General features: G+C 44.1%; 1 protein-coding gene across 11 annotated transcripts in view; it reads left to right on the top strand.

The window, feature by feature from the left end:
- Nucleotides 1–25,751, top strand: part of ASXL1 (ASXL transcriptional regulator 1) — a 75,808-nt gene extending 50,057 nt beyond the window's left edge. For 6 of the 11 annotated variants that reach the window (XM_015149254.3, XM_077951422.1, XM_077951424.1 and 3 more), the window contains 9 exons: nucleotides 14,601–14,721; nucleotides 14,798–14,895; nucleotides 15,803–15,896; nucleotides 16,366–16,518; nucleotides 17,801–17,964; nucleotides 18,062–18,158; nucleotides 19,351–19,456; nucleotides 19,758–20,391; nucleotides 20,910–25,751. In XM_015149254.3, the coding sequence (XP_015004740.3) occupies nucleotides 14,601–14,721; nucleotides 14,798–14,895; nucleotides 15,803–15,896; nucleotides 16,366–16,518; nucleotides 17,801–17,964; nucleotides 18,062–18,158; nucleotides 19,351–19,456; nucleotides 19,758–20,391; nucleotides 20,910–23,816 (4,374 nt within the window). In that variant the 3' untranslated portion in view covers nucleotides 23,817–25,751. The remainder of the gene's footprint in view (nucleotides 1–14,600; nucleotides 14,722–14,797; nucleotides 14,896–15,802; nucleotides 15,897–16,365; nucleotides 16,519–17,800; nucleotides 17,965–18,061; nucleotides 18,159–19,350; nucleotides 19,457–19,757; nucleotides 20,392–20,909) is intronic. The other 5 variants (XM_077951426.1, XM_077951427.1, XM_077951428.1 and 2 more) reach the window with 3 other exon arrangements.
- The last annotated feature ends 1,023 nt before the right edge of the window (nucleotides 25,752–26,774 follow it).

Here is a 26,774-nt window from a genome sequence, read left to right on the forward strand (position 1 = left end):
ACTGCAACCTCTGTCTCCCGGGTTCAAGTGATTCATCTTCCTCAGCTTCCCGAGTAGCTGGGATTACAGGCGCCTGCCACCATGCCCGGCTAATTTTTGTCTTTTTAGTAGAGATGGGGTTTCACCATGTTGGCCAGGCTGGTCTCCAACTCCTGGCCTCAAACGATCCACCCGCCTTGGCCTCCCAAAGTGCTAGGATTACAGGCGTGAGCCACAGTGCCCGGCCATGGATTCTTCTTCTTTTTTTTTAATATGAAGACTCACTTTGTTGCCCAGGCTGGAATACAGTGATGCGATCTTGGCTCACTGCAGCCTCTGCCGCCTGGGTTGATCTTGCCTCAGCCTCACGAGTAGCTGGGATTATAGGTTTGTGCCACCACACCTGGCTAATTTTTATAATTTTAGTGGAGATGGGGTTTCACCATGTTGGCCAGGCTGGTCTCGAACTCCTGACCTCAAGTTATCCACCGGCTTTGGCCTCCCAAAGTGCTGAGATTGTAGGCATGAGCCATCATGCCCAGCCCTACCCATGGATTCTTATTTTATTATTGAGTTGTAATCTTACTATCATTTTTAATGTACAAATTGTCTCTGATTTGGCCAGTGGAATTGCATGTACTCCAGCTTTTGTGTCCTTTTAATGTGTCCTCCTCATTCCTGAACACTTCTTTACTTACCTGCTTTCTGACCCAGCAAGATATTCTGGGCTTAACTTGTATTTTCCCAGTCCCACTTCTGAAATTATCCATTTTCCTGGGGAGCTCTGGTTTCTTTTAGCTGAGAATGGTATGCATGTATACATCTATACCTGTTTCTCTATTTGTCTGTCTGTAGGTAAATATAGTATTCATACTAATACCTTGAAGTCAATCTCTTACTGGGAGTTTCATTCTAACTTTACCCTTCTATATATGTGTCTTGCTACTCCAACACTGAGCAATCTGGCTTCTGTTATGTACTTTGTATCTACCTACTTGCTCAGTTTTAGTACAAACACTTAGTAGTTTTATAATTGTTAACCCATTCCACTGTGGAAAAACAAATCTAACTAGAACTCAGTATTTGTTTATAGTTCATTTAGGTTTTTAGCCTAAGGATATGTAGTCAAAATACTTGAAGAATTACTTGGGTTAGATCTATCCTTGTGCCCCTTCAGTGTGGTTATGTTATTCACTTTAAGTATATGTCAGTAAAAATTTTAAATGTATCACAACCACTTCCTCTTTTCAGTGCTGTGGGAAAACAAGCACTGTTGCATTACCCTTAAGAAAAGAAATAATTTTTTTTTGAAACAGGTCTCACTCTGTCTCCCAGGCTGGAGGGCAGTGGTGGCATCATAACTCACATCAGCCTCCCAAGTAGCTGGGACTACAGCTATATGCATCATGTCCGGCTAATTTTTTTTTTTTTTCCAGGCATGGGGGTCTCACTATGTTGCCTAGGCTTATCTTGAACTCCTGGGCTCAAGGGATCCTCCAGCCTTGGCCTTCCAAAGTGCTGGGATTACAGGCATGAGCCACTGTCCCCAGGTCAAGAAACAAGTTGATACTTTTTTTTTGTTGGGGAATTTGATACTATTAGTAAAATTATGTTTGCATCTACCTTTTGACCCATTGTTTCCATTTGGTTATTCAAGGCAGTAGTATTTGTAGTTGCAGAATATTAAAACCTATCTAAATGCTGGTGGTACATGAGGGAGTGATTATATAAACTTTGATACATCAACATCTTGGAGTATCATGCAGCTAAGAATAAAATGAGGAAGTTTTCTATGAAACCATAGAGTGATTTCCAGAATATATTGTTAAATGAAAAATTGAAGTGCAAAATACTCTCTGAGGCATGCAGATATTTTTGTTGTTGTTGTTTAAGGATGAAGTAGAAATAAAATAGATGTGTATATTATCATTTGTACAAAAAGAAACAAGAAGAATAAACCAGAAACAATGAGGTTGGTTAGGGGACTAGTAGGAATGGAATGGAGAGTTGGAGGGGGATGAAAACGGAAGGGATGGGGGGGAGCAGTGTCACTTACTCTGAGTATAACGTTTTATATAGTTTTGATTTGTAACCATGTTATATTTCACATAATTCAATATGTAGATAAAATAACAAAGATGAGAAATAAAAACAAAATGGGTTACAAACAAAAGATGAAACCCAGTGCTGTTAACGGCTATACAATTCTTGATGTGTTCAACATATCGATTGCATTCTTCTTTCTGAATGTTTGGTCCTGGAGCCATCTTTTTTCCTGCTCTCTGCATGGACAGTTTGTGATGTAAGGTGGCCAGCTATCCTGGTTTGCCCAGGATTGAGGGATTTCCCGGGGTGTAGGACATCAGTGCTAAAAATGGAAGCTCCTGGGCAAACTGGGGCCTGTTGGTTACTCTTTTGACATGCATGTGGCTGTTTTCCTCAGACTTTCCTTTTACGTACCTCGGGAATTCTCTTCACTTTCTGCTGTGTTATGTCCTGCCTTTCCTAGATCTCACACAAATCTCATTTATTGTTACTCCTTTAGTTGTGTGTGCATTCTCTACACAATACATTTATGTAGAGCAAGTTCACGTAGAGTTGCTTCTTGAGAACAGGTGCCTAGGAGGTAAATTGAGGCCTTACATGTCTTTATTCTGTGTTCCACACTGAATTATTGGTTGGGCTCAGAATTCCAGATGTTACTCTTACTACATTCTTCTAAGCTGCTTTTGCGAAACATGCCATTGTGATTTCTGGTTATCATGTGTTCTTTCTGACTGGAAGATTTTAGGATCTGTTTCTCTCCTGTGTTTTGAGATTTCATGATAATGCTGTGGAATGGGTCTTTTTCATTCATTATGCTGAGTATTTTGCCTTATTAAACTTGGAAACTGGAGTCTTCTCATTTTGGGAAAATTTCTTGTATTATTTCTGTCTTTCGGCTTTCTTCCTCTGGACCTTCTATTTGTTGGATGTAGGACTTTCTTAATGGAGTTTCTTTTTCTTTTTCTTTTTTTTCTTTTGATCTCTAGGAGATAATCTGTTGTTTTTGGCATCTCATTTTTAATTTCTAGCAGATTGTTCATGTTCTTTAATGTTGCTTTATTAAAAAAAAAAAATTCTGGCTAACCTGTAGTACTTGTCTGTAGTCCTGACTACTGGGGAGGCCAAGGTGGGAGAATTGCTATGTTGCCCAGGAGTTTGAGTCCAGCCTGGGCAACATAGCAAGACCCCATATCTCATTAAAGAAAAGAAAAAGCACTCTATGTTTGCTTTGGGGCTCTTTGAGAACATTTACTGTGAAATTTTATTTATCTTTGTTTCCTTTCAGTTCTCCTTCTATTTATTGTGGTTGTCTTTCACATAACAATGTGCTTAAATAGCCGGTGGTTCTTGATAGGTCACTCAACAGTGAGCAAACTGATGGATCCTGTGTTTGTGAGCAGTGTTTATTGGCTGTGATAGAGGGTGGGGACCTAGATGCTTTTAGGGGATCCTCGTGTTATCCATTTCTGAAGGTGTTTTCTCCTAGGCTGGTCACTTTTTCCAGGAGGAGAAATCCTTTCATCTCTTGCCATCTATATGAGAGTAGGCTGAGGGTTGGGGTCATAGTACTACCACTATTTGGGGCACTTTGGGAGCCAAGGTGGGGAGGGAAGGTAGTGGCGTCATAATTTTCTGGTGTTTGTTGTTGTTGTTTTGTTTTGTTTTTTGAGACGGAGCTTAGCTCTTGCTGCCCAGGCTGGAGTGCAGTGGCGCCATCTCAACTCACTGCAACTTCCACCTCCTGGGTTCAAGCAATTCTCCAGCCTCAGCCTCCCTAGTAGCTGGGATTACAGGTGCCCGCCATCACCCCTGGCTAATTTTTGTATTTTTAATAGATATGGGGTTTCGCCATGTTGGCCAGGCTGGTCTTGAACTCCTGACCTCAGGTGATCTTCCTGCCTCAGTCCCCCAAAGTGCTGGGATTACAGGTGTGAGCCGCCATGCCCGGCCTGCATCACGATTTTCTATGTGGTCTTTGACTTACTGGTCTTATTTAGAGTATGGCATCTCACTCCATCCCCCATCCCTTGAGCTGTGCCTCTTCTATTCCAGAACTTCTCTGGTTCGATTTAATCAGAATATAAATCTGTTTTCCTTTGGAGCGGGAGAAGGGTATTGCCTTACTGTTTAGGGACAGGAAGGAGACCTGAGGGGGTCTGACTTCTTATTCAGAGTTTGAACAGTTCTCCTGTTCTCAGCCACTGCCTCTCAACTCTTGTCTGCAGTGGTTCCGGGTGCTTCCCACTTCCCTGCCTGCTCTGGGCTTTTGAAGCACTGGGTTGTTTTTTGTGGCTTTTCCCTCTGCAGCCGTAAACTTCAACTTCCTTCTTTGCTGAGTCAGTTACTTCTTATCTTCCTGCTCTCCATCTTTCAGATTTCTGTTGACATCCTTCATCTATTGCCTTTTTCCTTTCCCTTACTCTTTGTATTTATGCATGTATACTTTCACTATTCCCTTATAGCCATTCTAGTGAACCTTCAGGAGGATGCAAAGAAGTATGTGTTCATTTTGCCATGTTTATCCACAACCCCCAAATAACATTAAACAAAAGAAAACAAAATAAAAAATATTAAAAAAAGAAAGCAAAATCAAAATAAAACAAACCCCAAATAAATGGAGAGCAGCTATACCATGTTCTTAAGAAGATTCTATATCATAAAGATGTCATTTCTTCCCAATTTGATTTGTAGATGCAATGCAGTACGTTTGAAAATTGAGATATAATAGTTATATGTATTTTGGGGGTACAGGTGATATTTGGATACCTGTATGCAATGCATAGACATTTTTCTTTGTGTTAGGAACATTAAAATTCTTCTTTTCTAGTAATTTTGAAATATATAGTAAACTATTGTTTACTATAATTTTCCTGCTCTACTATTGAATATTAGAACTTATTCCTTCTATTTAACTGTTATTTTATACCCTTTAAGCAACTTCTATTTTGCCATGTTTAAATATGGAAGCTCAAGCCTTTGTACAGAGAAAGTGGGAAATGCCCTTGGCTTTTATGCCAAACTCCACCCCCTCTGTCCCCACCTGCCACCCTGGCCTGTTGCCCCTGTTCTTCCCAGTAGCAACCGCTATCATTAATTTAATATGCATCCTCCTATTCATATTGAGGTATGTGGTGTGTTTGTTTATATAGGTGTATTTTATTCTCTTTAATGTTTAATAGTGTACCATATCAGTATAGCTACATTTTATTTATCCAGTCTCCTGTTATGAATATGTACGTTTTTCACTGTTTTCTAATCTCTGTTATAAACACTGCAGAACACTCATCCTTAGTCTGCATGTACAAACGTGTGAGAATTTCTCTAAGGGACTATTCCCTTACCTTTTCATATTGTATGCTTGGGTAAAATGGAAGTGACCTGGAGGCTCTTTCTGTGGGGATTGGTGAAATGATTTCATTGCATATTCTTTGCATTTTGTAATTGTGATGAGAAAAATAGAATTATAAAACTTACAAATCTTTTTTAGAAGTTTTGAGAAACGTGGCCGGGCGCGGTGGCTCAAGCCTGTAATCCCAGCACTTTGGGAGGCCGAGATGGGCGGATCCACGAGGTCAGGAGATCGAGACCATCCTGGCTAACACAGTGAAACCCCGTCTCTACTAAAAAATACAAAAAAATAGCTGGGCGAGGTGGCAGGCGCCTGTAGTCCCAGCTACTCGGGAGGCTGAGGCAGGAGAATGGTGTAAACTCGGGAGGCGGAGCTTGCAGTGAGCTGAGATCCGGCACTGCACCCCAGCCTGGGCGACAGAGCGAGACTCCGTCTCGGGGAAAAAAAAAAAAAAAAAAGAAGTTTTGAGAAACGTGCTTTGTTATGATCATGACATCAAGTTTTATGCCTAAAAAGTCTGTATGTATTTCCTTGTGTTTAATGATGAACTCTTCAGATGCCTGATACAGATCTATAGTCCCTTATTAACAATTCTGAAATCCAAAATATTATGAGAACTGAACTTTTTCCCCCTTGACTGATTTAGTAGTAAAACCTGTCCTGTCCAAACTCATTTTGGTGTCAAAGCTCTGATGTAGATTTAGAGGGCTAGGTTAGCCTATTTTATTTCACTTGGTCTTTGTCTACATTTTATTTTTTTTTAATTAATGTGTTTGATTATGGGTTGCTGGTGGTGATAATATACAATATATGCATATATTAGCATTCTAAAGTTCAAGAAATTCTAAATTCTACAACGCATTTAGACCCAAAGATTTCAGATGAGGGATTGTGGGCCTGTGGTCACCATTAGCTAGAAACTTTACTTCAGCTATGGGTGGCAACTTAAAAGAATTTATTTCTGGTTGATAGAAATTCCTTTCTTATTATTAATAAGAACTCAGACAATTTATTTAAACTATATTCCAAGAGTGTGTTCATTTTTTAAATAACAGCTCTTCCTTTTCTTTCATTGACAGCTATAATATTGAAATTGCTTTTGATAATGCAAATGGATTTCACATTCAGTAGAACCTTTTTATGTTAAGTATTTTGTTTAAATGGTGAAGCCTTTTCTCAAGCATGCATGGAGATTGCTTTATTAGTTTTAATTCTTCTTTAGGATTTTCATGAAAAAATTAAAACGTCATTAGTGGACCATGTTAGCCACAGTTTTCCAAAGTTGCATTTTGACTTTGGATCTGTAAACTTTCTATACACTTCAATATGTATGTGTAGGTTTTTAAAAAAAAAAAAAAAAAAATTTTCATCAATCTTTTTTTTAGGCCGGGTGTGGTGGCTCACACCTGTAATCCCAGCACTTGAGGCCCAGGAGGGTGGATTGCTTGTGCTCAGGAGTTCAAGACCAGCCTGGGCAATATGGCAAAAAACCCATCTCTACAAAAAAATACAAAAATTGGCCAGGCGCGATGGCTCATGTCTGTAATCCCAGCACTTCCGGAAGGCCGAGGAGGGTGAATCACGAGGTCAGGAGTTTGAGACCAGCCTGGCCAACGTGGTGAAACCCCGTCTCTACTAAAAATACAAAAAATTAACTGGGTATAGTGGTGGGTGCCTGTAACCCCAGCTACTCGGGAGGCTGAGGCAAGAGAATTGCTTGAACCCAGGAGATGGAGATTGCAGTGAGCTGAGTGCAGTGGTGCGATCTTGGCCTACCGTAACCTCTGCCTCCTGGGTTCCAGCGACTTTCCTGCTTTAGCCTCTTGAGTAGCTAGGATTACAGGTGCGCGCCACTATGTCTGGCTAATTTTTGTATTTTTAGTAGAGACGGGGTTTCACTATGTTGGTCAGGCTGGTCTCGAACTCCTGATGTTGTGGTCTGCCCACCTCAGCCTCCCAAAGTGCTAGGATTACAGGCTTGAGCCACCACGCCTGGCCAAATTGACATCTTTATGATATAAAATCTTCGTAATCAAGAACATGGTATAGCTCTCCATTTATTTAGGATTTGTTTTTGTTTTTTTGAGATAGGGTCTTGTTTTTGTTTTTTTGAGACAGTCTCTCAGGCTGGAGTGCAGTGGTGAGATCGTAGTTCGCTGCAGCCTCAAACTCCTGGGCTCAAGCAGTCCTCCCACCTCAGCCTCCTGAGTAGCTGGGACTATAGGTGCACATCACCATGTCCAGCTAATTTTTGGATTTTTTTGTAGAAGGGGGAGTCTCCTTATGTTACTCTTGTTGGTCTTGAACTCCTGGGCTCAAGTGATCCTCCTTCCTCGGCTTCCCAAAGTGCTGGGATTACAAGCATAGCCAACACGCCTGACCTTTTTAAGGTTTTAAACCTTTCTTGATAAAGTTTTATATTCATAAAATGATTATATTTCTTTTGTGGAATTTATCCCTGGGTAACTTATGTTCTTTTTTGTTATAAATTGTATTTTCTTTTTTCTTCAACCCTGGCAAATGGATATATTTTCTTTTTTTTTTTTCCTTCCTTCTTTTTATTTTTTGAGACGGTGTTTCGCTCTTGTTGCCCAGGCTGGAATGCAGTGGCACCATGTCAGCTCACTGCAACCTCCATCTCCCAGTTAAAGCGATTCTCCTGCCTCAGCCTCCCAAGTGGCTGGGATTACAGGCGTGTGCTACCATGCCGGGCTAATTTTTGTATTTTTAGTGGAGATGGGGTTTCACCTTGTTGGCCAGGCTGGTCTTGAACTCCTGACCTCAGGTTATCCACCCATCTCAGTCTCCCAAAGTGCTGGGATTACAGGCATGAGCCACGCGCCCGGCCAATGGATAAATTTTCTAATTGATGATGTTGAGTGGTGATGTTAGTATCACTTGATTTTTCTTTTTCTTTCTTTCTTTTTTTTTTTTCATATGATCGCAGATGTCACAGTGTGGCTAAAATCTCTTACTAGGTCTCAGTCTCTTGGATCTTTAATGTAAATAATTATGCTGTCTGGAAATTATGACATGCTTATCTCTTCTAATCCCTTGTTTCTATTATGCATTGAAAGGAATTCTAGTGTACTGTTGAATGGTTGGTATATTCTCAGTTTTTGTCAGCCTTCTCCTAAGAGATAGTATTTATATTTGCTCAGGAAAGATATAAGGAAAGGCATAACTGACATTTTGCTTATTTTATTTATTTATTTTTGCTTCAGAATCTAATCTTGGACAGTTTAAACTTTTTATCAGTTTAAATGTTAGCTCTCCTTTGCTCAGATTTGTTACATTCGTAGTGTGTTGTATTTTTTGAAACATCTGACCTGTGGGAGAACATTTTATTTTGGTTTACTTATTACTGATGGGTTTTTTTTTTTTTTTATCACTAGCTTCTTTTCTAGTTACCTTGCCAAACTAGTATACTTGATGCATTTTAGAAACACTTATTTGTATTAATAGATGAATGTGAGTAAAAAGTATAAAAAGCAAGTCTTCTTTGTACTGTTTTACTCTTGCAAAAGTAGAATGAAAAGCTCTTGCAGCTTTCCTGTGAAATTGAATTTCTTTCCATATAAAAATGTTCAAAATGTATTTGTAAAAGTAATATATACTCATCAGTATCAAAAAGGTTCAAAATAAAGAATTCCTACAACAACAGTTTTTAAAAGACAACTCAAAAAAAAAATGGGTGAAAGACTTGAACAGATACTTAAAGAGGAAGATATGAATATGGCCAATAAGCACATTAAAAAGTTCTCATGCAGCCATAAAAAGAATGAGTTCATGTCCTTTGCAGGGACATGAATGAAGCTGGAAACCATCATTCTCAGCAAACTAACACTGGAACAGAAAACCAAACACCTCATGTTCTCACTCATAAGTGGGGGTTGAACAGTGAGAACACTTGGACACAGGGAGGGAACATCACACACTGGGGTCTGTCGGGGAGTTGGGGGAAAGGGGAGGGAGAGCATTAGGACAGATACCTAATGCATGCAGGGCTTAAAACCTAGATGACGGGTTAATAGGTGCAGCAAACCAACATGGCACATGTATACCTATGTAACAAACCTGTACATTCTGCACATGTATCCCAGAACATAAAGTAAAATTAAAAAAAAAAAAAAGATCTTCAGAAAAAGTGCTCAACATCTTGAGACATTAGGCAAATTAACATTAAAATCATTGAATTCTAGCACTCTGAATTAAAATTAAAACCACAATGAGGTACCATTATACTCCCACTAGAATGGCTAAAATAAGACTGCCAGCTTCAAATAATGGTGAGGATTTGGATCAACTGGAACTCTCATCAAGTACTGTTGGGAGTATACTTTTTTTTTAATGAAGTTAGCTTTCATCCATCTTGTGACTCAGCAATTCTCCTAGATACTTATTCAGGAGAAATGAAAACATGTCTACAAAAAAAGAAATGAAAACATGTCTACAAGAATGTTCAGGCTGGGCGTGGTGGCTCAAGCCTGTAATCCCAGCACTTTGGGAGGCCGAGACGGGTGGATCACGAGGTCAGGAGATTGAGACCATCCTGGCTTACACTGTGAAACCCTGTCTCTACTAAAAAATACAAAAAACTAGCCGGGCGAGGTGGCGGGCGCCTGTAGTCCCAGCTACTTGGGAGGCTGAGGCAGGAGAATGGCGTGAACCCGGGAGGCGGAGCTTGCAGTGAGCTGAGATCCGGCCACTGCACTCCAGCCTGGGTGACAGAGCGAGACTCCGTCTCAAAAAAAAAAAAAAAAAGAATGTTCATAATAGCTTTATTCATAATAGCCAAAGCCTGGAAATAAACCAAATGTCCATCAAGAGAGAATATACAAATGGTCATATATGAGACTATTACTCTGTAATAACAAATAATGAACTACTGATGCATGCAACAACGTAGATGAATATCATAAACAGGCTGAGTGAAAGAAGCCAGACACAAAAGAGTTTATGTGTTTGAGTCCATTTACATGAAGACCAAGAACAGGCAAAAGTACGTTATGAAGACAGAAGTCAGAACAATGATTGCCTTAGTGGGGTGAGGGGGTGGTTTCAAATAGGGGTTGACTAGGAAGGGGCACAAGGAAGCTTTTGGGGGTGTTGGAAATGTTCTATATCTTGATATGCATTTGTTAGAACTCATTAAATGGTACACCTGAGATCTGTGCATTTCACTGTGTTTAAATTAAACTTTAATTTTAAAAAAGTAGGGGAAGGATATGAGGAAGTATACATTGATCCAAGGGCATTCTCCTACATAAGCACAATACAGTTATCACACTCAGAAAATTTAACATTAATGCAGCACTACCATCTAGTATGCAGTTCACATTAGAATATCCCAGTGTCTTAAAATTTGCTGAGAGTAGATCTTAATTGTTTTCACACTTCCCATCTCACACTCTCCCTCTCATGGTAACTGTGTGGTGAAGGATTGGTTCTTTTTTTTTTTTTTTTTTAAGACAGAGTCTTGCACTGTCTCCCAGGCTAGAGTGCAATGGCATGATCTCGATTCACTGCAACTCTGCCTTCCAGGTTCAAGTGATTCTTGTGCCTCAGCCTCCCGAGTAGCTGGGATTACAAGCATGCACCACCATGCCCGGCTAATTTATTTTTAGTAGAGACAGGGTTTCACCATGTTGGCCAGGCTGGTCTCGAACTCCTGACCTTGTGATCCACCTGCCTTGGCCTCCCAAAGTGCTGGGATTACAGGCATGAGCCACCGTGCCCCGCCTATAGAATTTTTTATATGTAGGATTCAGTGAAAGATCACTCATTATTAATTTTTAAAAAGCTTCATGATGGAAATAATTCTTGTAGAATGTTAAAATCTTGAATCCCAGGGCATGTTTTCTGGCACCTGTTATTTTCAGTAACCCATTTCGTTTTTGTCATACATATAGAGTTAATGTATGAAAAGTCAATTATGTCAAACTTACACAGTTTGTATGAAAAGATTAATGATCTTGGCCGGGCGCGGTGGCTCAAGCCTGTAATCCCAGCACTTTGGGAGGCCGAGACGGGCGGATCACGAGGTCAGGAGATCGAGACCATCCTGGCTAACACGGTGAAACCCCGTCTCTACTAAAAAATACAAAAAACTAGCCGGGCGAGGTGGCGGGCGCCTGTAGTCCCAGCTACTCGGGAGGCTGAGGCAGGAGAATGGTCTAAACCCGGGAGGCGGAGCTTGCAGTGAGCTGAGATCCGGCCACTGCACCCCAGCCTGGGTGACAGAGCAAGACTCTGTCTCAAAAAAAAAAAAAAAAAAAAAAAGATTAATGATCTTTTACAAATGCAGAATTGGCTGGATGTGGCTAATTGTAGAATTGGCCTGTAATCCTAGCGCTTTGGGAGGCTGAGGCGGGAGGATCGCTTGAGTACAGAATTTTGATTCTTCTTTTTTTTAAAATTTTTTATTTTCTGAGACAGAGTCTCTGTCGTGCTGGCTGAAGTGCAATGGCATGATCTCAGCTCACTGCAACCTCCACCTCCCAGGTTCAAGCGGTTCTTGTGCCTCAGCTTCCCAAGTAGTTGGGATTACAGATGTGTGCCACCAGGCCCAGCTAATTTTTTTGTGTGTATATTTAGTATAGAGGGGGGTTTCACCATATTGGCCAGGCTGGTCTCGAACTCCCAATCTCAGATGGTCCGCCCATCTCGGCCTCCCAAAGTGCTGGATTACAGGTGTGAGCCACCATACCCAGCATTTATATTTATTTATTATTATTTTCTTTTTTTTGAGATGGAGTTTCACCCTGTTGCCCAGGCTGGAGTGTAATGCCAAGATCTTGGCTCACTGCCACCTGCACGTCCTGGGCGAGCCTCCTGCCACAGCCTCCCGAGTAGTTGGGAATACAGGCACGTGCACCACACCCAGCTAATTTTTGTATTTAAGTAGAGTCAGGGTTTCATTATGTTGGTCAGGCTGGTCTCGAACTCCTGACCTCAAGTGATCTGCCTGCCTCGGCCTCCCAAAGTTCTGGAATTACAAGCGTGAGCCACTGCGCCCGGCCAAGCCCAGGACTTTGAGACCAGCCTGGGCAACAGACCAAGACCCTGTCTGTATAATAAAAATTATGCAATATTAGAATAGCAAATCTTGCTCTTAAAAGTTTTGTTTTCCTCGTTGCTTTTTTACTGAAAATGCATGGCTTTAGAAACTTCTGGGTAGTTTGAATTGCAGACAAGCAGGCCCTATTCTTGTTTGTTTAATTAATGAGATTTGTAAACAGTACTTGGTTTCCCCAGACTCTAGGACTTAGAGGAAGGAAATTTTGATTTAGCTCTTGGTAAAGCTAGATGCACCTGATTTTTCTTTTTCATTGTTATTTTCTTGATCACAGAAAACAATACACGTTAATAGTAGAAAATACCCACAATTGAAAAAAATATAAAGCACTTAATAAAACTCTACCACCTAGGCTAGGTAAGGTGGCTCACATCTGTAATCCCAGCACTTTGGGAGGCCGAGGTGGGTGGAACAGCTGAGGTCAGGAGTTCAAGACCATCCTGGCCAACATGGTGAAACCCCATATCTACTAAAACTACAAAAATTAGTTGGGCGTGGTGACAGCCGCCTGTAATCCCAGCTACTCAGGAGGTTGAGGCAGGAAAATTGCTTGAATCCAGGAGGTGGAGGTTGCAGTGAGCTGAGATCATGCCGCTGCATTCCGGCCTGGGTGACAGAGCAAGACTGTCTCGACAAAACAAAAAAACTGCCACCTAGAGATGGTGGTGGTCAACATCTTAGCAAGAATTTCTCTTGCGTTTTTCTGTGCAAACACAGACAGATTTTCATTTTTTAAAAAAGATGATAGAATCATACTGTATGAATTTAACTGCCTAATTAGCTTGCTGTATCAGCGTCTCTCTTGTCATTAAATGCTCTACAGCTTTTTTTAAAATTGCTACCTGTGGTAGTATTCCTTGAAGGAAATACCTTAAAATTTTTTGTTTTTAAACTCCAAGATACGTGATGTTTGGCTAAAACTAATGAAAATAAATTGATGAAACTTCAATGTAGTGGATCAAGAGACCCATGAAATTGATGAGTTAGATTGTTGTGGGCACCGCTTTTAAATTTATGGTGCCTTCTTAGCAGAATCATGACTTCATCAACTCTTTTTTTACATACTTTTATTCAAAGAAGATGTTCTCCTCCTCAGCCCCAACTTACCTCCTTCTTGTCTCCAACTGCCAGTATTCATCCATACTCTTTGTAGTTTTGAGGTGTGAGATAGCTCCGAAGTTCTTGGGAATGGGTAGAGTTTAATTCTGAGTCTGCATATAGTCTATTGGAGGAAGCTTTTCTTAGGAGGTGAAATTTGGGATGGAGTTCTCCTCTACACTCTAACCCTGTGGCCACAATCTTTGGTTTAGATCTTTGGCATTTTTCAGTGGATGTCTGTCATAATGTCTAACTCTTCTTCCTGCCTCCAGGCTTCCTGTGATTGCCAGATGAAATTCCGAAAACCCAAATCATTCCCCTAGTTAATATCCTTCAGTGACTCCAGATCAATCAAATTCTTGATCCCTCCACATGGGTCTTACCATCTACCCTCGTGCCCTCTCTAGCATCCTACATATTGAGTTCCCCACACCCTAGTTCCCCACACCTCTAGTTTCCCTGAGTTTGGAATATTCTTTCACATTTGCTTATCCCACTATCTAGAACTTCCTGCAGTCTCCCTACTGCCAACCTGTCTGTCTAGTTGCTAATTTATTTTAAAACCCAGCTTAAGTAACACATCCTTTTGGAAGTATTACTTCCCTGATCGTTACTCACCTCCATGCCATCGTTCGCTCAACTCATTGAAGTTAGGTGCCCCCTCTTCTGGGCTGCCACTGCTCTCCATATTCACTTATGTACTGTACTTTGTATTGTAATCAGTTTGACACCCCCCCCTTTATTTGAGCTCCTTGAGAGCCGGACCCTGATTCTTGCTCCTTAGCACTCCACCCTCCCCAGAACCAACATGGTATAGCTTATAGGAGGCACCCTATAAATGTTTAATGAATGTTTGAATGCAAAAGTGTATCTAACTTTATTGATGGTATAGTTATGAAAAGAACGTGTTGAGAAAAAGGTCAGAAAGGGTTAGGAACTTGTCAGTATTCTAAATCCCTCTTTTTCAAAAGCATACACATTTAGGAATGACTGTCTTGCTTTAAGAATTTGTAGGGCTTTGTTCACCTGAGTTGTACCTTGCTATCACAGAAGGATGCCCTGCAGTGGTCCCGCCATCCGGCTACAGTGGAGGGAGAGGAGCCAGAGGACACGGCTGATGTGGAGAGCTGTGGGTCTAATGAAGCCAGCACTGTGAGTGGTGAAAACGATGGTAAGGACCCTTTACCGGATGGGTGAGGGAGCCACAGCGGGCACTAGGGACTAACCTTTATTTTCCTTTTTTCCAGTATCTCTTGATGAAACATCTTCGAATGCATCCTGTTCTACAGAATCTCAGAGTCGACCTCTTTCCAATCCCAGGGACAGCTACAGAGCTTCCTCACAGGTAAGGAAGAGGTAGAGCCTAACCCGGGAGGATGAATGATGACAGGTACAAGGCAAGATGCTTCCTTCTCCTGTTGTAAGCTGTGGACATGTTCAGAGAGTGAAGAATAGAAGTCTGGTCTCTAGCTGTTAGTAGCATTTAACAGTGGGCCGTAGGAAAAGTGAACAGTAGGTCTGAGCAGAGTGAGTTTTTTCTTTTTCTTTACCTTGGCTGATTGATTCTGTTCGTTCTTTTTTTTTTTTTTTTTTTTTGAGATTGAGTTGCACCTGTCGCTCAGGCTGGAGTGCAGTGGTGTGATCTCCGCTTACTGCAACCTCCGCCTCTGGGGTTCAAACAGTTCTCCTGCCTCAACCTCCCGAGTAGCTGGGATTACAGGCACGTACTACTGCACCTGGCTAATTTTTGTATTTTTAGTAGAGATGGGGTTTTGCCATGTTGGCCAGGCTAGTCTTGAATTCCTGACCTCAAGTGATCCGTCCGCCTCAGCCTCCCAAAGTTCTGGGATTACAGGCATGAGTCACAACGCCCAGCCTGATTCTGTTCATTCTTGTAATATACATGTGAACATCTGGGGAGAAGTGGGGTTAGTGCAGAGTAGTGAGAACAGGAGATTGGGAGTGAGCAGTTTGAATGGTGACCCTGCACTTACTACCCTTGAGACTTTGGGAAAACTCCTTGCCTGTAAAATGGGGATAACAGTACGTTTTGTAGCTTGGAATGATGCTTGGCACAGTGACCAGCACGTAGCTCAGTAACATTAACCAGTGCTCTCGTCAGCATTATTCGACAGATCTGGTTGAAGACGAACTTCATTTTACAAGAGAGTGAGTAGAGAGTGTCGCCAGGGAATGCTTTTGTGGCTCTGCAGTTGATTGGGGCTCTCTTTTTGTTCTCTCTGGGAATGTAGGCGAACAAACAAAAGAAAAAGACTGGGGTGATGCTGCCTCGAGTTGTCCTGACTCCTCTGAAGGTAAACGGGGCCCACGTGGAATCTGCATCAGGTATGTGTAAACTCATGGTTGTGATGCTTTTTCCTCAGGTCCTGGGGACCTGGCCCCCCTCTGTCAACAGTTTCTGACTTAATAGTGTGATGCCAGGAGAGCTGTCGGGCCACAGGCAAGAGCCCTGCCAGTGGGTGAGGCCTGCCATAGGTTCTAGTGCTGGGCTCTGCCGTGTGCCTTCCTCTTTGTCTCCCAAGGCAGTCGTGAGGATCCAATGGAGGATTTGATTGTGCCAGTGCTTTGTAAAAGGTGTAGTGCTATACAAATAAAGATGGCGGTTTGGCATCTGTAAGGTGGTATTTTTAAAGCCAGACCATGAGGTGGTGGTTTCTCTCAGCCTAAGGCTGGGAGATGGAAGTATCCCAGTATTGCTGGCAGCATTTCAGGGAGAGCTGGGAGAAGTGAGCTTGTCTGAGAGCCGTGGGCGCGGCTTGTGATACTTTTGACCAGTGGAATGCTGTGCCTTCAGGGTTCTCGGGCCGCCACGCCGATGGCGAGAGCGGCAGCCCGTCCAGCAGCAGCAGCGGCTCTCTGGCCCTGGGCAGCGCTGCTATTCGTGGCCAGGCCGAGGTCGCCCAGGACCCTGCCCCGCTCCTGAGAGGCTTCCGGAAGCCAGCCACAGGTGAGTGGCTTGGCACTTATTTCTCTGCCTGTAAAGGGGGCCCCTGCAGGCCTAGTGAGAAGATGTCTTCTATTCTAGTTCCTTTACCAGTTTATTTTTACTTCTTGGGTGGCCCTCTATTTTTATTTATTTTTACCTTGTAGTTTGATGATTTCATTTGTAGCTCTCTGCTAGACTGTGAGAACTCCTTTCAGGCAGAGATGATGCCACATAGTTTCTCGTATGTCCCTGTAGGCCTAGTCTATGCCTGCCTTGTACTGCTTAGTAAGTGTTTGAGTGACTGAAAACTGCTTCTGAGCTTCTCAGTGAAGAATTCCAACACCCCTTTTCTCTCTTCGATAGCATCCTGCCACGTTCATTCCCAACATCTGTAGTCTCTATCAGACGCTCCCTTTTTTCCAACCTAGTCAGTATGTTGAGTGGAAGCATGTGTTGAATTTTGGGGATGCAAACAAATTCAGTAGTGCTGTATCTATATCTCCCACCCCTCACCCCACCCCACCCCCATTAGGGTTATTTGCAATACTGGTATGCTCTTTGCTATTTCAGGATTTAATTCTTAATGGCCCACGTGCTGGGTTTTTTTTGTAGATGAGCCACATGAAACCATTAAGAAGACAAACTTGCTTCTGAGAATTAGAGTAAACCTTTGTCCATGTGAGAACTAGATTTGCTGTCTTGCTGCTTTTCTAGCTCATCAGCAGTGCTCAATCTAAGGTCTCACAGGTCTCTAGTCCTAGTGAGTTTTTCACATAAAAGTAACATTTGCTGAGGCTTCTGTGAGAGGTATTAGCATCTCAGTTGGCTTTGAACAGTGCTTAGTACATTTCTGCATGGAGATCATCCCTCTCCAGCCCATTCATAGAAGGCTTCTGCAGATTTTTCTATAGTAGACTAACTAGATTTACTTTTAGACAATTTCCATGATTTCTCCAGTTGAGCTTTGTGGAACCTGTTCTCCAGCTTTGGAGGGAAGCTCAGAACCTGCCCCTTGCCTGGTTTTCTGTGGGAAGTGTCCTTTTCAGGCTGTGACACAGCATGGTACAGAGTTTTGTCTGAGGGGATGCAACCCCAAGTGTTCTCCTAGGTTTGATGGCAATGACAGTAACCTGGAAAGAACAATTGTAATATGCAGGTTAGGATGGATTGAGCAGATTGTGTGCAGATAACTTCTGGGTAGTTTGGGTGCTGTCACCAAAGTTTTCCCATCAGTTGGCATTTGCTTTTTTCTTTTAAAAAGCTGAAATCTATACCTTGCTGCTTCTTGCTTCAAAAATCATAGGTCAAATGAAGCGTAACAGAGGGGAAGAAATAGATTTTGAGACACCTGGGTCCATTCTTGTCAACACCAACCTCCGTGCCCTGATCAACTCTCGGACCTTCCATGCCTTACCATCACACTTCCAGCAGCAGCTCCTCTTCCTCCTGCCTGAAGTAGACAGACAGGTGCACATGGGCAGCCTCCCCTTTGCCTCTTTCTGGATGGGCTTCTGTTCTCTTTTAAGTTTATTTATTAGGATTTTTTCCCCCTTGATCCTTCTAGGTGGGGACAGATGGCCTGTTGCGTCTCAGCAGCAGTGCACTGAATAATGAGTTTTTTACCCATGCGGCTCAGAGCTGGCGGGAGCGCCTGGCTGATGGTACGTAGACTTGATCATCTCAGACGGCTTGCGATGCACCTGACATGTGTGGTGTTGCATGTCTCCTGGTACTTAAAATCCAAGCTCTTTCTTCTCAAAGGGTTATTTAGTATAAGACAGGCTTTACTCATTATCAATAAATGTGGTGGGTATTAATGTGCCACATAGCTCTGAAGAAATAACAGAGTGTTTAGGTTTAGACTTTCACTATATTGTATGTATATACTCATTCTTCATCTCCTTTTTATCATTAAAACTATAAACACCTATTCCAGTAATCATGGCATCATCTGGAAGGGTGGAGGAAAGTACACTGTGGAGTTGACAAGCTCCATCATGCTCTGTCTTTAGGCATTGTCACATGGAGTGATTGTTAGCTTCTATTAATTTAATTTTGTAGGGAAAGTGTTGAGAGGGTTCTTAAGAACACCCCTAGGTTTGATGATTTGCTAGCAGGACTCAGCATATAGTTACATGTATAGGGCTGTGGTTTATTACAGCAGAAGAATACAAAGTAAAATCAGCAAATGGAGAGGCACATGGGGTGAGGTCCAGGGGAACCATGTGTTGGCTTCCAAGGTCCTCTCTCAGTGGTGTCACACAGGACACATTTAATTCCCACAGCAACAAGTTATGACAACATGTATGAAATGTCTACTAGGGAAACCTGTTAAAGACTTGGTGCCCAGGGTTTTTATCAAGGCCAGATCATGTAGGAAGCCACTGCTTGGCACATACCGAGATTCCAGATTCCCAGAAGGAAGGCAGGTGTTCAGCATAAGCCATATTGTTTGCATAAACAATTTAGGCACAGTGAACAACTCATCAGTTAGGGTGATTGGGAACCCTCCTGAAATCGTAAGTTCCCAGATATCAGCCAACAGCTGTTCTTTTAAGTAGGCCTTTCTAAGAATAAACAATCAGGCCTACTATGTTAACTTTTTGTCTACACGGGAAATAAGAATGGTTCTTTTTTTTGTTGTTTTGGTTTTTCGATCAAGGAGTTGCTTGGTCTGACTTTAGGGAAGAGTGAATTTCCCTTATAGTAGACGTGTTAGCTCTGTCCCTGTAAGAGCGTGATGTGAGAGAGCCTCTAGAAGAGACATGTTTTAAAACTGGGAGATTCAGCTGTCCATAAGACAGACATTAATATCCCGAATGCACTTACTAGAAGAGGTTTATTTCTCCCTAGGCGAATTTACTCATGAAATGCAAGTCAGGATACGACAGGAAATGGAGAAGGAAAAGAAGGTGGAACAATGGAAAGAAAAGTTCTTTGAAGACTACTATGGACAGAAGTAAGGCAGTTGGAGCTATGAGTCCTGGTCTGGGGTTTTGAGGGGATAGAGGTAGATGGTCTCAAAGTAGTGTATTACTTACATGTTGGACAATAGTGTGGAGATTGCAGTGACACTTGGGTCATTTATCATAATGCCATTCATAGTGAAGCTAACAGAAGTTTTTCTGTGGTTAGAGTTATGCACCATGCAGATTTATTTTGTTCTGAGATATCTATGTTTCTGGGTCCATATTATTCATAGAAATAAAAGAGACATGTCCACTCTGGCCTGAAACTGATGGTGTGATTTTGATTTGCAGGCTGGGTTTGACCAAAGAAGAGTCATTGCAGCAGAACGTGGGCCAGGAGGAGGCCAAAATCAAAAGTGGCTTGTGTGTCCCAGGAGAATCAGTGCGTTCACAGCGTGGTCCAGCCACCCGACAGCGAGATGGGCATTTTAAGAAACGCTCTCGGCCAGATCTCCGAACCAGAGCCAGGAGGAATCTGTACAAAAAACAGGAGCCAGAACAAGCAGGAGTTGCTAAGGATGCAAAATCTGTGGCCTCAGATGTTCCCCTCTACAAGGATGGGGAGGCTAAGACTGACCCAGCAGGGCTGAGCAGTCCCCATCTGCCAGGCACATCCTCTGCAGCACCCGACCCAGAGGGTCCCGAATTCCCAGTTGAGTCTGTGGCTTCTCGGATCCAGACTGAGCCAGACAACTTGGCACGTGCCTCTGCATCTCCAGACAGAATTCCTAGTCTGCCTCGGGAGACTGTGGATCAGGAGCCCAAGGATCAGAAGAGGAAATCCTTTGAGCAGGCGGCCTCTGCATCCTTTCCCGAAAAGAAGCCCCGGCTTGAAGATCGTCAGTCCTTTCGTAACACAATTGAAAGTGTTCACACCGAAAAGCCACAGCCCACTAAAGAGGAGCCCAAAGTCCCGCCCATCCGGGTAGGAGACTGTTTGATTCCTGGCTGCCCTGGAGCCAGGTTTTCTTTGAGGGTCATGAGATTATAGAGCCCTTAACTCTGGGGCCTTGAAGTTAATTATGTGGGAATGTAGAGCCTTTTATGAGAGGCTTTCTTGAGACAGCCTTAAAGTTTAGTGAGATAGGTTCTTTTCTTCCTCACTTTTTTGTTCACTCTGTTGAAGTTATCTCCAGAGGTCAAAATCCTTTGGAGTTTTAAAATCTTTTTAAGATAGTGTTAGGTTCTTTGCTGTAGTGACTCACACAGTCCCACCAGAAATTAAATTTAGAAGTGTGGCATATAACAGCCCTTGAGCAGAATCTTCTCTGAATGGTGTGGTGTTATGGCAGCCATTTTACTATGATGATTTCGTTGTTTTAAGGAAATTATTTGATTCTGTATGCCATGACCCTTAAGCTATTAGAATCCTAGTTTTGCTTTACAGTCCCTAGGTCAGATCACCCAGTCAGTTAAAACTGTTTTCTAATTCTTTTTTTGCAGATTCAACTTTCACGTATCAAACCACCCTGGGTGGTTAAAGGTCAGCCCACTTACCAGATATGCCCCCGGATCATCCCCACCACGGAGTCCTCCTGCCGGGGCTGGACTGGCGCCAGGACCCTCGCAGACATTAAAGCCCGTGCTCTGCAGGTCCGAGGGGCGAGAGGTCATGACTGCCATAGAGAGGCGGCCACCACTGCCATCGGAGGGGGGGGTGGCCCGGGTGGAGGTGGCAGCGGGGCCACCGATGAGGGAGGTGGCAGAGGCGGCAGCAGTGGTGATGGTGGTGAGGCCTGTGGCCACCTTGAGCCCAGGGGAGGCCCGAGCACCCCTGGAAAGTGTACGTCAGATCTACAGCGAACACAACTACTGCCGCCTTATCCTCTAAATGGGGAGCATACCCAGGCCGGAACTGCCATGTCCAGAGCGAGGAGAGAGGACCTGGCTTCTCTGAGAAAGGAGGAAAACTGCCTACTACAGAGAGCTTCAGTTGGACTCAGAGATGGGCTGGGAGATGCCTCCCAACTCTCCATTGCTCCCACTGGGGACCAGCCATGCCAGGCCTTGCCCCCACTGTCCTCCCAAACCTCAGTAGCTGAGAGATTAGTGGAGCAGCCTCAGTTGCATCCGGATGTTAGAACTGAATGTGAGTCTGGCACCACTTCCTGGGAAAGTGATGATGAGGAGCGAGGACCCACCACTCCCACAGACAATGGTCCTATTCCGTCTCTAGTGGGAGATGATACATTAGAGAAAGGAACTGGCCAGACTCTTGACAGTCATCCCACTATGAAGGATCCTGTAAATGTGACCCCCAGTTCTACACCTGAATCCTCATCAACTGATTGCCTGCAGAACAGACCGTTTGATGACAAATTAGGTCTTGGTGACTCATGCCTTCCTGTGAGGGAAAGTGATACTAGACAAGAAAACTTGAAAACCAAGGCTCTCGTTTCTAACAGTTCTGTGCATTGGATGCCCATCCCATCGAATGATGACGTAGTGAAACAGCCTGAACCAGAATCCAGAGGACATGTACCATCTGTTGAGCCCCAGGTTGGAGAGGAGTGGGAGAAAGCTCCTCCCACCCTTCCTGCATTGCCTGGGGATTTGACAGCCGACGAGGGTCTAGATCCTACTGATAGCCTTACTTCACTCTGGACTGTGCCATCTCGAGGAGGCAGTGACAGCACTGGTAGTTACTGTCAACAGATGGACGCTGAAAAGCTGAAAATCAATGGAGACTCTGAAGCACTGAGTCCTCACAGTGAGTCCACAGATACAGCCTCTGACTTTGAAGGTCACCTCACGGAGGACAGCAGTGAGGCTGACAGTAGTGAAGCTGCAGTGACAAAGGGATCTTCGGTGAACAAGGATGAGAAACCCAGTTGGAACCAATCTGCCTCACTGTCCAAGGTGAATGGTGACCTGCGTCTGGTTACAAGGACAGATGGGATGGTTGCTCCTCAGAGCTGGGTGTCTCGAGTATGTGCGGTCCGCCAAAAGATCCCAGATTCCCTACTGCTGGCCAATACTGAGTACCAGCCAAGAGCCATGTGTCTGTCCAGGCCTGGGTCCTCAGTGGAGGCCACTAACCCACTTGTGATGCAGTTGCTGCAGGGTAACTTGCCCCTAGAGAAGGTTCTTCCACCGGCCCACGATGACAGCACGCCAGAAGCCCCACAAGTACCGCTTACAAACGAGCAGAGCCATGGCTCCCTGTGCCTGGGATCTTTACATGGTCTTGAAGAAAACAGTGGCATGGTTGGTGGAAGCAGCCCCATTTCTTTAAGGGCTTTGAAGGAGCCTCTTCTACCAGATAGCTATGAAACAGGCCCTGGTCTTGCCAGGATTGAGGTCACCCAGGCTCCTGGAGCACCCCAAAAGAATTCCAAGACAGTCCCAAGTTTTGACTCCTTCCATCCAGTGACAAATCCAATTACTTCCTCTAGGAAACTGGAAGAAATGGATTCCAAAGAGCAGTTCTCTTCCTTTAGTTGTGAAGATCAAAAGGAAGTCTGTGCCGTGTCACAGGACAGTAATTCAAATGCTGCTCCAGGCAAGAGCCCAGGAGATCTTACTACCTCGAGAACACCTCGTTTCTCATCTCCAAATGTGATCTCCTTTGGTCCAGAGCAGACAGGTCGGGCCCTGGGTGATCAGAGCAATGTTACAGGCCAAGGGAAGAAGCTTTTTGGCTCTGGGAATGTGGCTGCAACCCTTCAGCGCCCCAGGCCTGCAGACCCGATGCCTCTGCCTGCTGAGATCCCTCCAGTTTTTCCCAGTGGGAAGTTGGGACCAAGCACAAACTCCATGTCTGGTGGGGTACAGACTCCAAGGGAAGACTGGGCTCCAAAGCCACATGCCTCTGTTGGCAATGTCAAGAATGAGAAGACTTTTGTGGGGGGTTCTCTTAAGGCAAATGCCGAGAACAGGAAAGCTACTGGGCATAGTCCCCTGGAACTGGTGGGTCACTTGCAAGGGATGCCCTTTGTCATGGACTTGCCCTTCTGGAAATTACCCCAAGAACCAGGGAAGGGGCTCAGTGAGCCTCTGGAGCCGCCTTCTCTCCCCTCCCAACTCAGCATCAAGCAGGCATTTTATGGGAAGCTTTCTAAACTCCAGCTGAGTTCCACCAGCTTTAATTATTCCTCCAGCTCTCCCACCTTTCCCAAAGGCCTTGCTGGAAGTGTGGTGCAGCTGAGCCACAAAGCAAAGTTTGGTGCGAGCCACAGTGCATCACTTTCCTTGCAAATGTTCACTGACAGCAGCACAGTGGAAAGCATCTCACTCCAGTGTGCGTGCAGCCTGAAAGCCATGATCATGTGCCAAGGCTGCGGTGCATTCTGTCATGATGACTGTATTGGACCCTCAAAGCTCTGTGTATTGTGCCTTGTGGTGAGATAATAAATTATGGCCATGGGAAACGTTGTATATTTAGTGTGTGTATTTTGATAATGATTGATCTTAAATCTGTATACAGAATATCATTGATACAATACTCTTTTTAGGCAGGAGCACTCTTGCCTTCCCCCAGAATTTATAGTGCTAAAGGCCTCTGTCTCTTGTTGACCCTTCTGGTCTTGCTGGAGGGGTTTCCTGGGTATAACCCATTGGGCTGCCCAAGGCCAGCCAGCCTGAGCTCTCCTGCAGACAGAGCCTGATGTGGCATGGAGTGGGGTTGTGGGTGGTGGGGGGACTGCCTGACTCCCAGAGGGACTTGAAACTGAAGCAAGAAGGTTGCATTCTCCATCAAGGGAATTAACTTACCTGAACTAAGTAGAAATGCCAGTCTTCCACTGCCCCCTCCCTGCCATCTTTTCTTCTACTTTGGGGAGTTGATGGCCAGGAAAAAAGGCAGCACAGGGTTAAAGTAACTCCCAGCATTGCCCACCAGGGGGCTGGTGCATGTGCTGACCTTAGGGTCACAGTTGAGTCATTTGCCAGATGACGGAGCAAATTTGGAACTTTTCTGTCTCCGTGTGATCCACTAGCCCACAGGATCATTTGGAACCTTGAATAGCTCTGCTTGGACAATGGGGTTGGGGAATAGGGTTGTCTTTCCTATGAAAATGCCATCTGTAGACCTTGTGAGTCAGCTGTCCAGACGTTTGCAGGTGAATTCCTCTGCTTGACATCTTCCCTGTCACTTTGGACCCTATGGGAGTGGGCATCTCCACGCACCTGTGTATGTGAAAGTCATTTTACATTTCAAAGCAGTGTGTGTTTCATATTTTTATATTTTTAACTCTTTATTCTTGGATGTATAAAGTGAACTTTTTGGCTTCTGTAAGTATGCTCTATGCACCTCTAATGTTTTATCATGTATTTATATGTTGTACACAGTACTGGCTGATTCTGTAAATGGATGTATTGTACAGAGAACATGAACGTCTCTTCCTAATTTTACATCTTCAGCATCATTGCATTAAAGTGGTGTAATCTACTTCTCTACACCTGTTGTCAGAGCCACTGAGTGCTGTGCTGCTCGACGTGAGGGTGATATGATTGACTTGTGACCTGCCAGGTTGCCCGATGCCCTGTTGGGTCACCGGGTGAACCTGCTGCAGCCTGCAGAGCCACAGTCAGCCTGCCCACACGCCGCCAAGCAAACTCATCTTGCTTTTCACATCTCTCCTACAGCCTTAATGGCTGCTCGCTGCCATATGTGACAAATCACCACCACCAGTGTTAAGTGCTTCTGGATTCATGGGTGAGTTCCCTGGGCAGCCCCCAGGAAGGCCTTCCAGATCTGGCTCCAGGGCCACCACCTGTCACAGCAATACCTGGGACCATGCTCTCCTGGGACTGTGAGGCTCCTTTTGACGTACTTTTGACATCGGGCAGGTTTGGGAAGAAACAAAGCCATGCCTGCTCCTGCCTCTCTCCCAACATGTTTCCAGCAAGTAGATGCCCCTGTGTGTGTTTTCCCTTTGCCTTGTTTCCTGCCTTATATCTTGTATTTCGACTTACTACAGAATTGAGGGTCCTTGCTTAATTTAGGTCAAGTATAAAATTTGTATGACTTCAACAAGTTTGAAAGGTTTTTTTCTCATTTAATCTGATGTGGCATTTTCGTCATCTGAAGCATGAGTGACAAGTTGGGAATGATGTGATTTAGAATGCAGTATTGGCCAAGTCAAAATTGCCAACTTAAGTGTCTGTTTACCAAAAACCGGGAACAGGGGCCCAAGCACGTCCAGTCCTCTTCCCTCTGCTGGAACCTTTGGGGACACTCAAGGTTACAGTTTGACACTGATCTGGTCCATGGGGGCTGCCCAGAGAAAGCACTGCTTCTGTATGTCTGTTGTGGTATTGGAACAATAAACTGTACAACCTGCAGTTGTGGTCTCAGTCATCTGTGGCTGCCTCGCTGGTGTGGGAAGGTCAGCTGAAGTGCTGAGCTGGAAGGGAAGGAGTAGACACCAGCTGTCCTCACCTTGGCTCTGGAGCTACTGTTCTTATACTTGGAGCTCTTCTTTTGGGAGGTTAGTCCAAAAGGAATGACTTGGCAGCTTCACTGGTCTTTAGCTGTTCATGACTTGTCGGACTACACCACATAGACTGCAGTCATCAATCTACCGAGAGCAATGAGAATGTTTCCCCTGGTGAGTGGGAGTCATGAATTGTGACATCCCTCTGAGCAGCTCGTCCAAACAGCTTCACCGAGCTTGAGGTTGCCAAGTGGCTTCCTAATGGTCAGTGGTCTTCTGTAGGTGGGTGACTAGCTCTGACCTCGGAAAACTTGAACCCCAAGCACCTCTTTCTGTAGCCTCTGGTGGCAGTGAGAGGAAGGTGCTGGCCCAGGGTGGGGTGTCTGATGCTGGTTGAGTGAGCCTGAGTAGATGGCCTGCTTCAGGGATTGACTTCTTGACTGAGAAGTCCTCAGACGTCTCTAGAGTACGTAAATACATTGACTTTGTGCTTATCAGAAATAATTTTATTAGTATATAAATAAGCCAAAAGACCAAATGATGGGAGTTTAAACATCTATTCATTTATTTTTTCCTGTGAGTTGGAGGAAACACTTCGTGGTGGGATATCCTTTGGGCAGTTCAAGCTGCCATTTTGTAGTGCTGCTGTTTGATCGACATGCAGTTTTGAGAACTGATGATTCGGAGGCCCTGTAGTGACTGAGCAACTGCCTGGTGGTGGTGATGTGTCCTTGTGTCACAGGACCCATTTGCCCACTTACGTCTGCAGGAGCTCAGAATGCATTAGGGTCCCAGATGCGGGACCTTCCTGTGCCTATTGCCTCTCCTCAGGGAGGCAGAATGATGTAGTGAGTTCTTACAGTACAGCCTCTGTGACACGCCAGCTCTGTGGTCTTGGGCCATGTTATTTAACCAGGCTGCCAACTATCAT

This window comes from Macaca mulatta, chromosome 10 (genome assembly GCF_049350105.2).
Source record: "Macaca mulatta isolate MMU2019108-1 chromosome 10, T2T-MMU8v2.0, whole genome shotgun sequence".
Classification (NCBI taxonomy): domain Eukaryota; kingdom Metazoa; phylum Chordata; class Mammalia; order Primates; family Cercopithecidae; genus Macaca; species Macaca mulatta.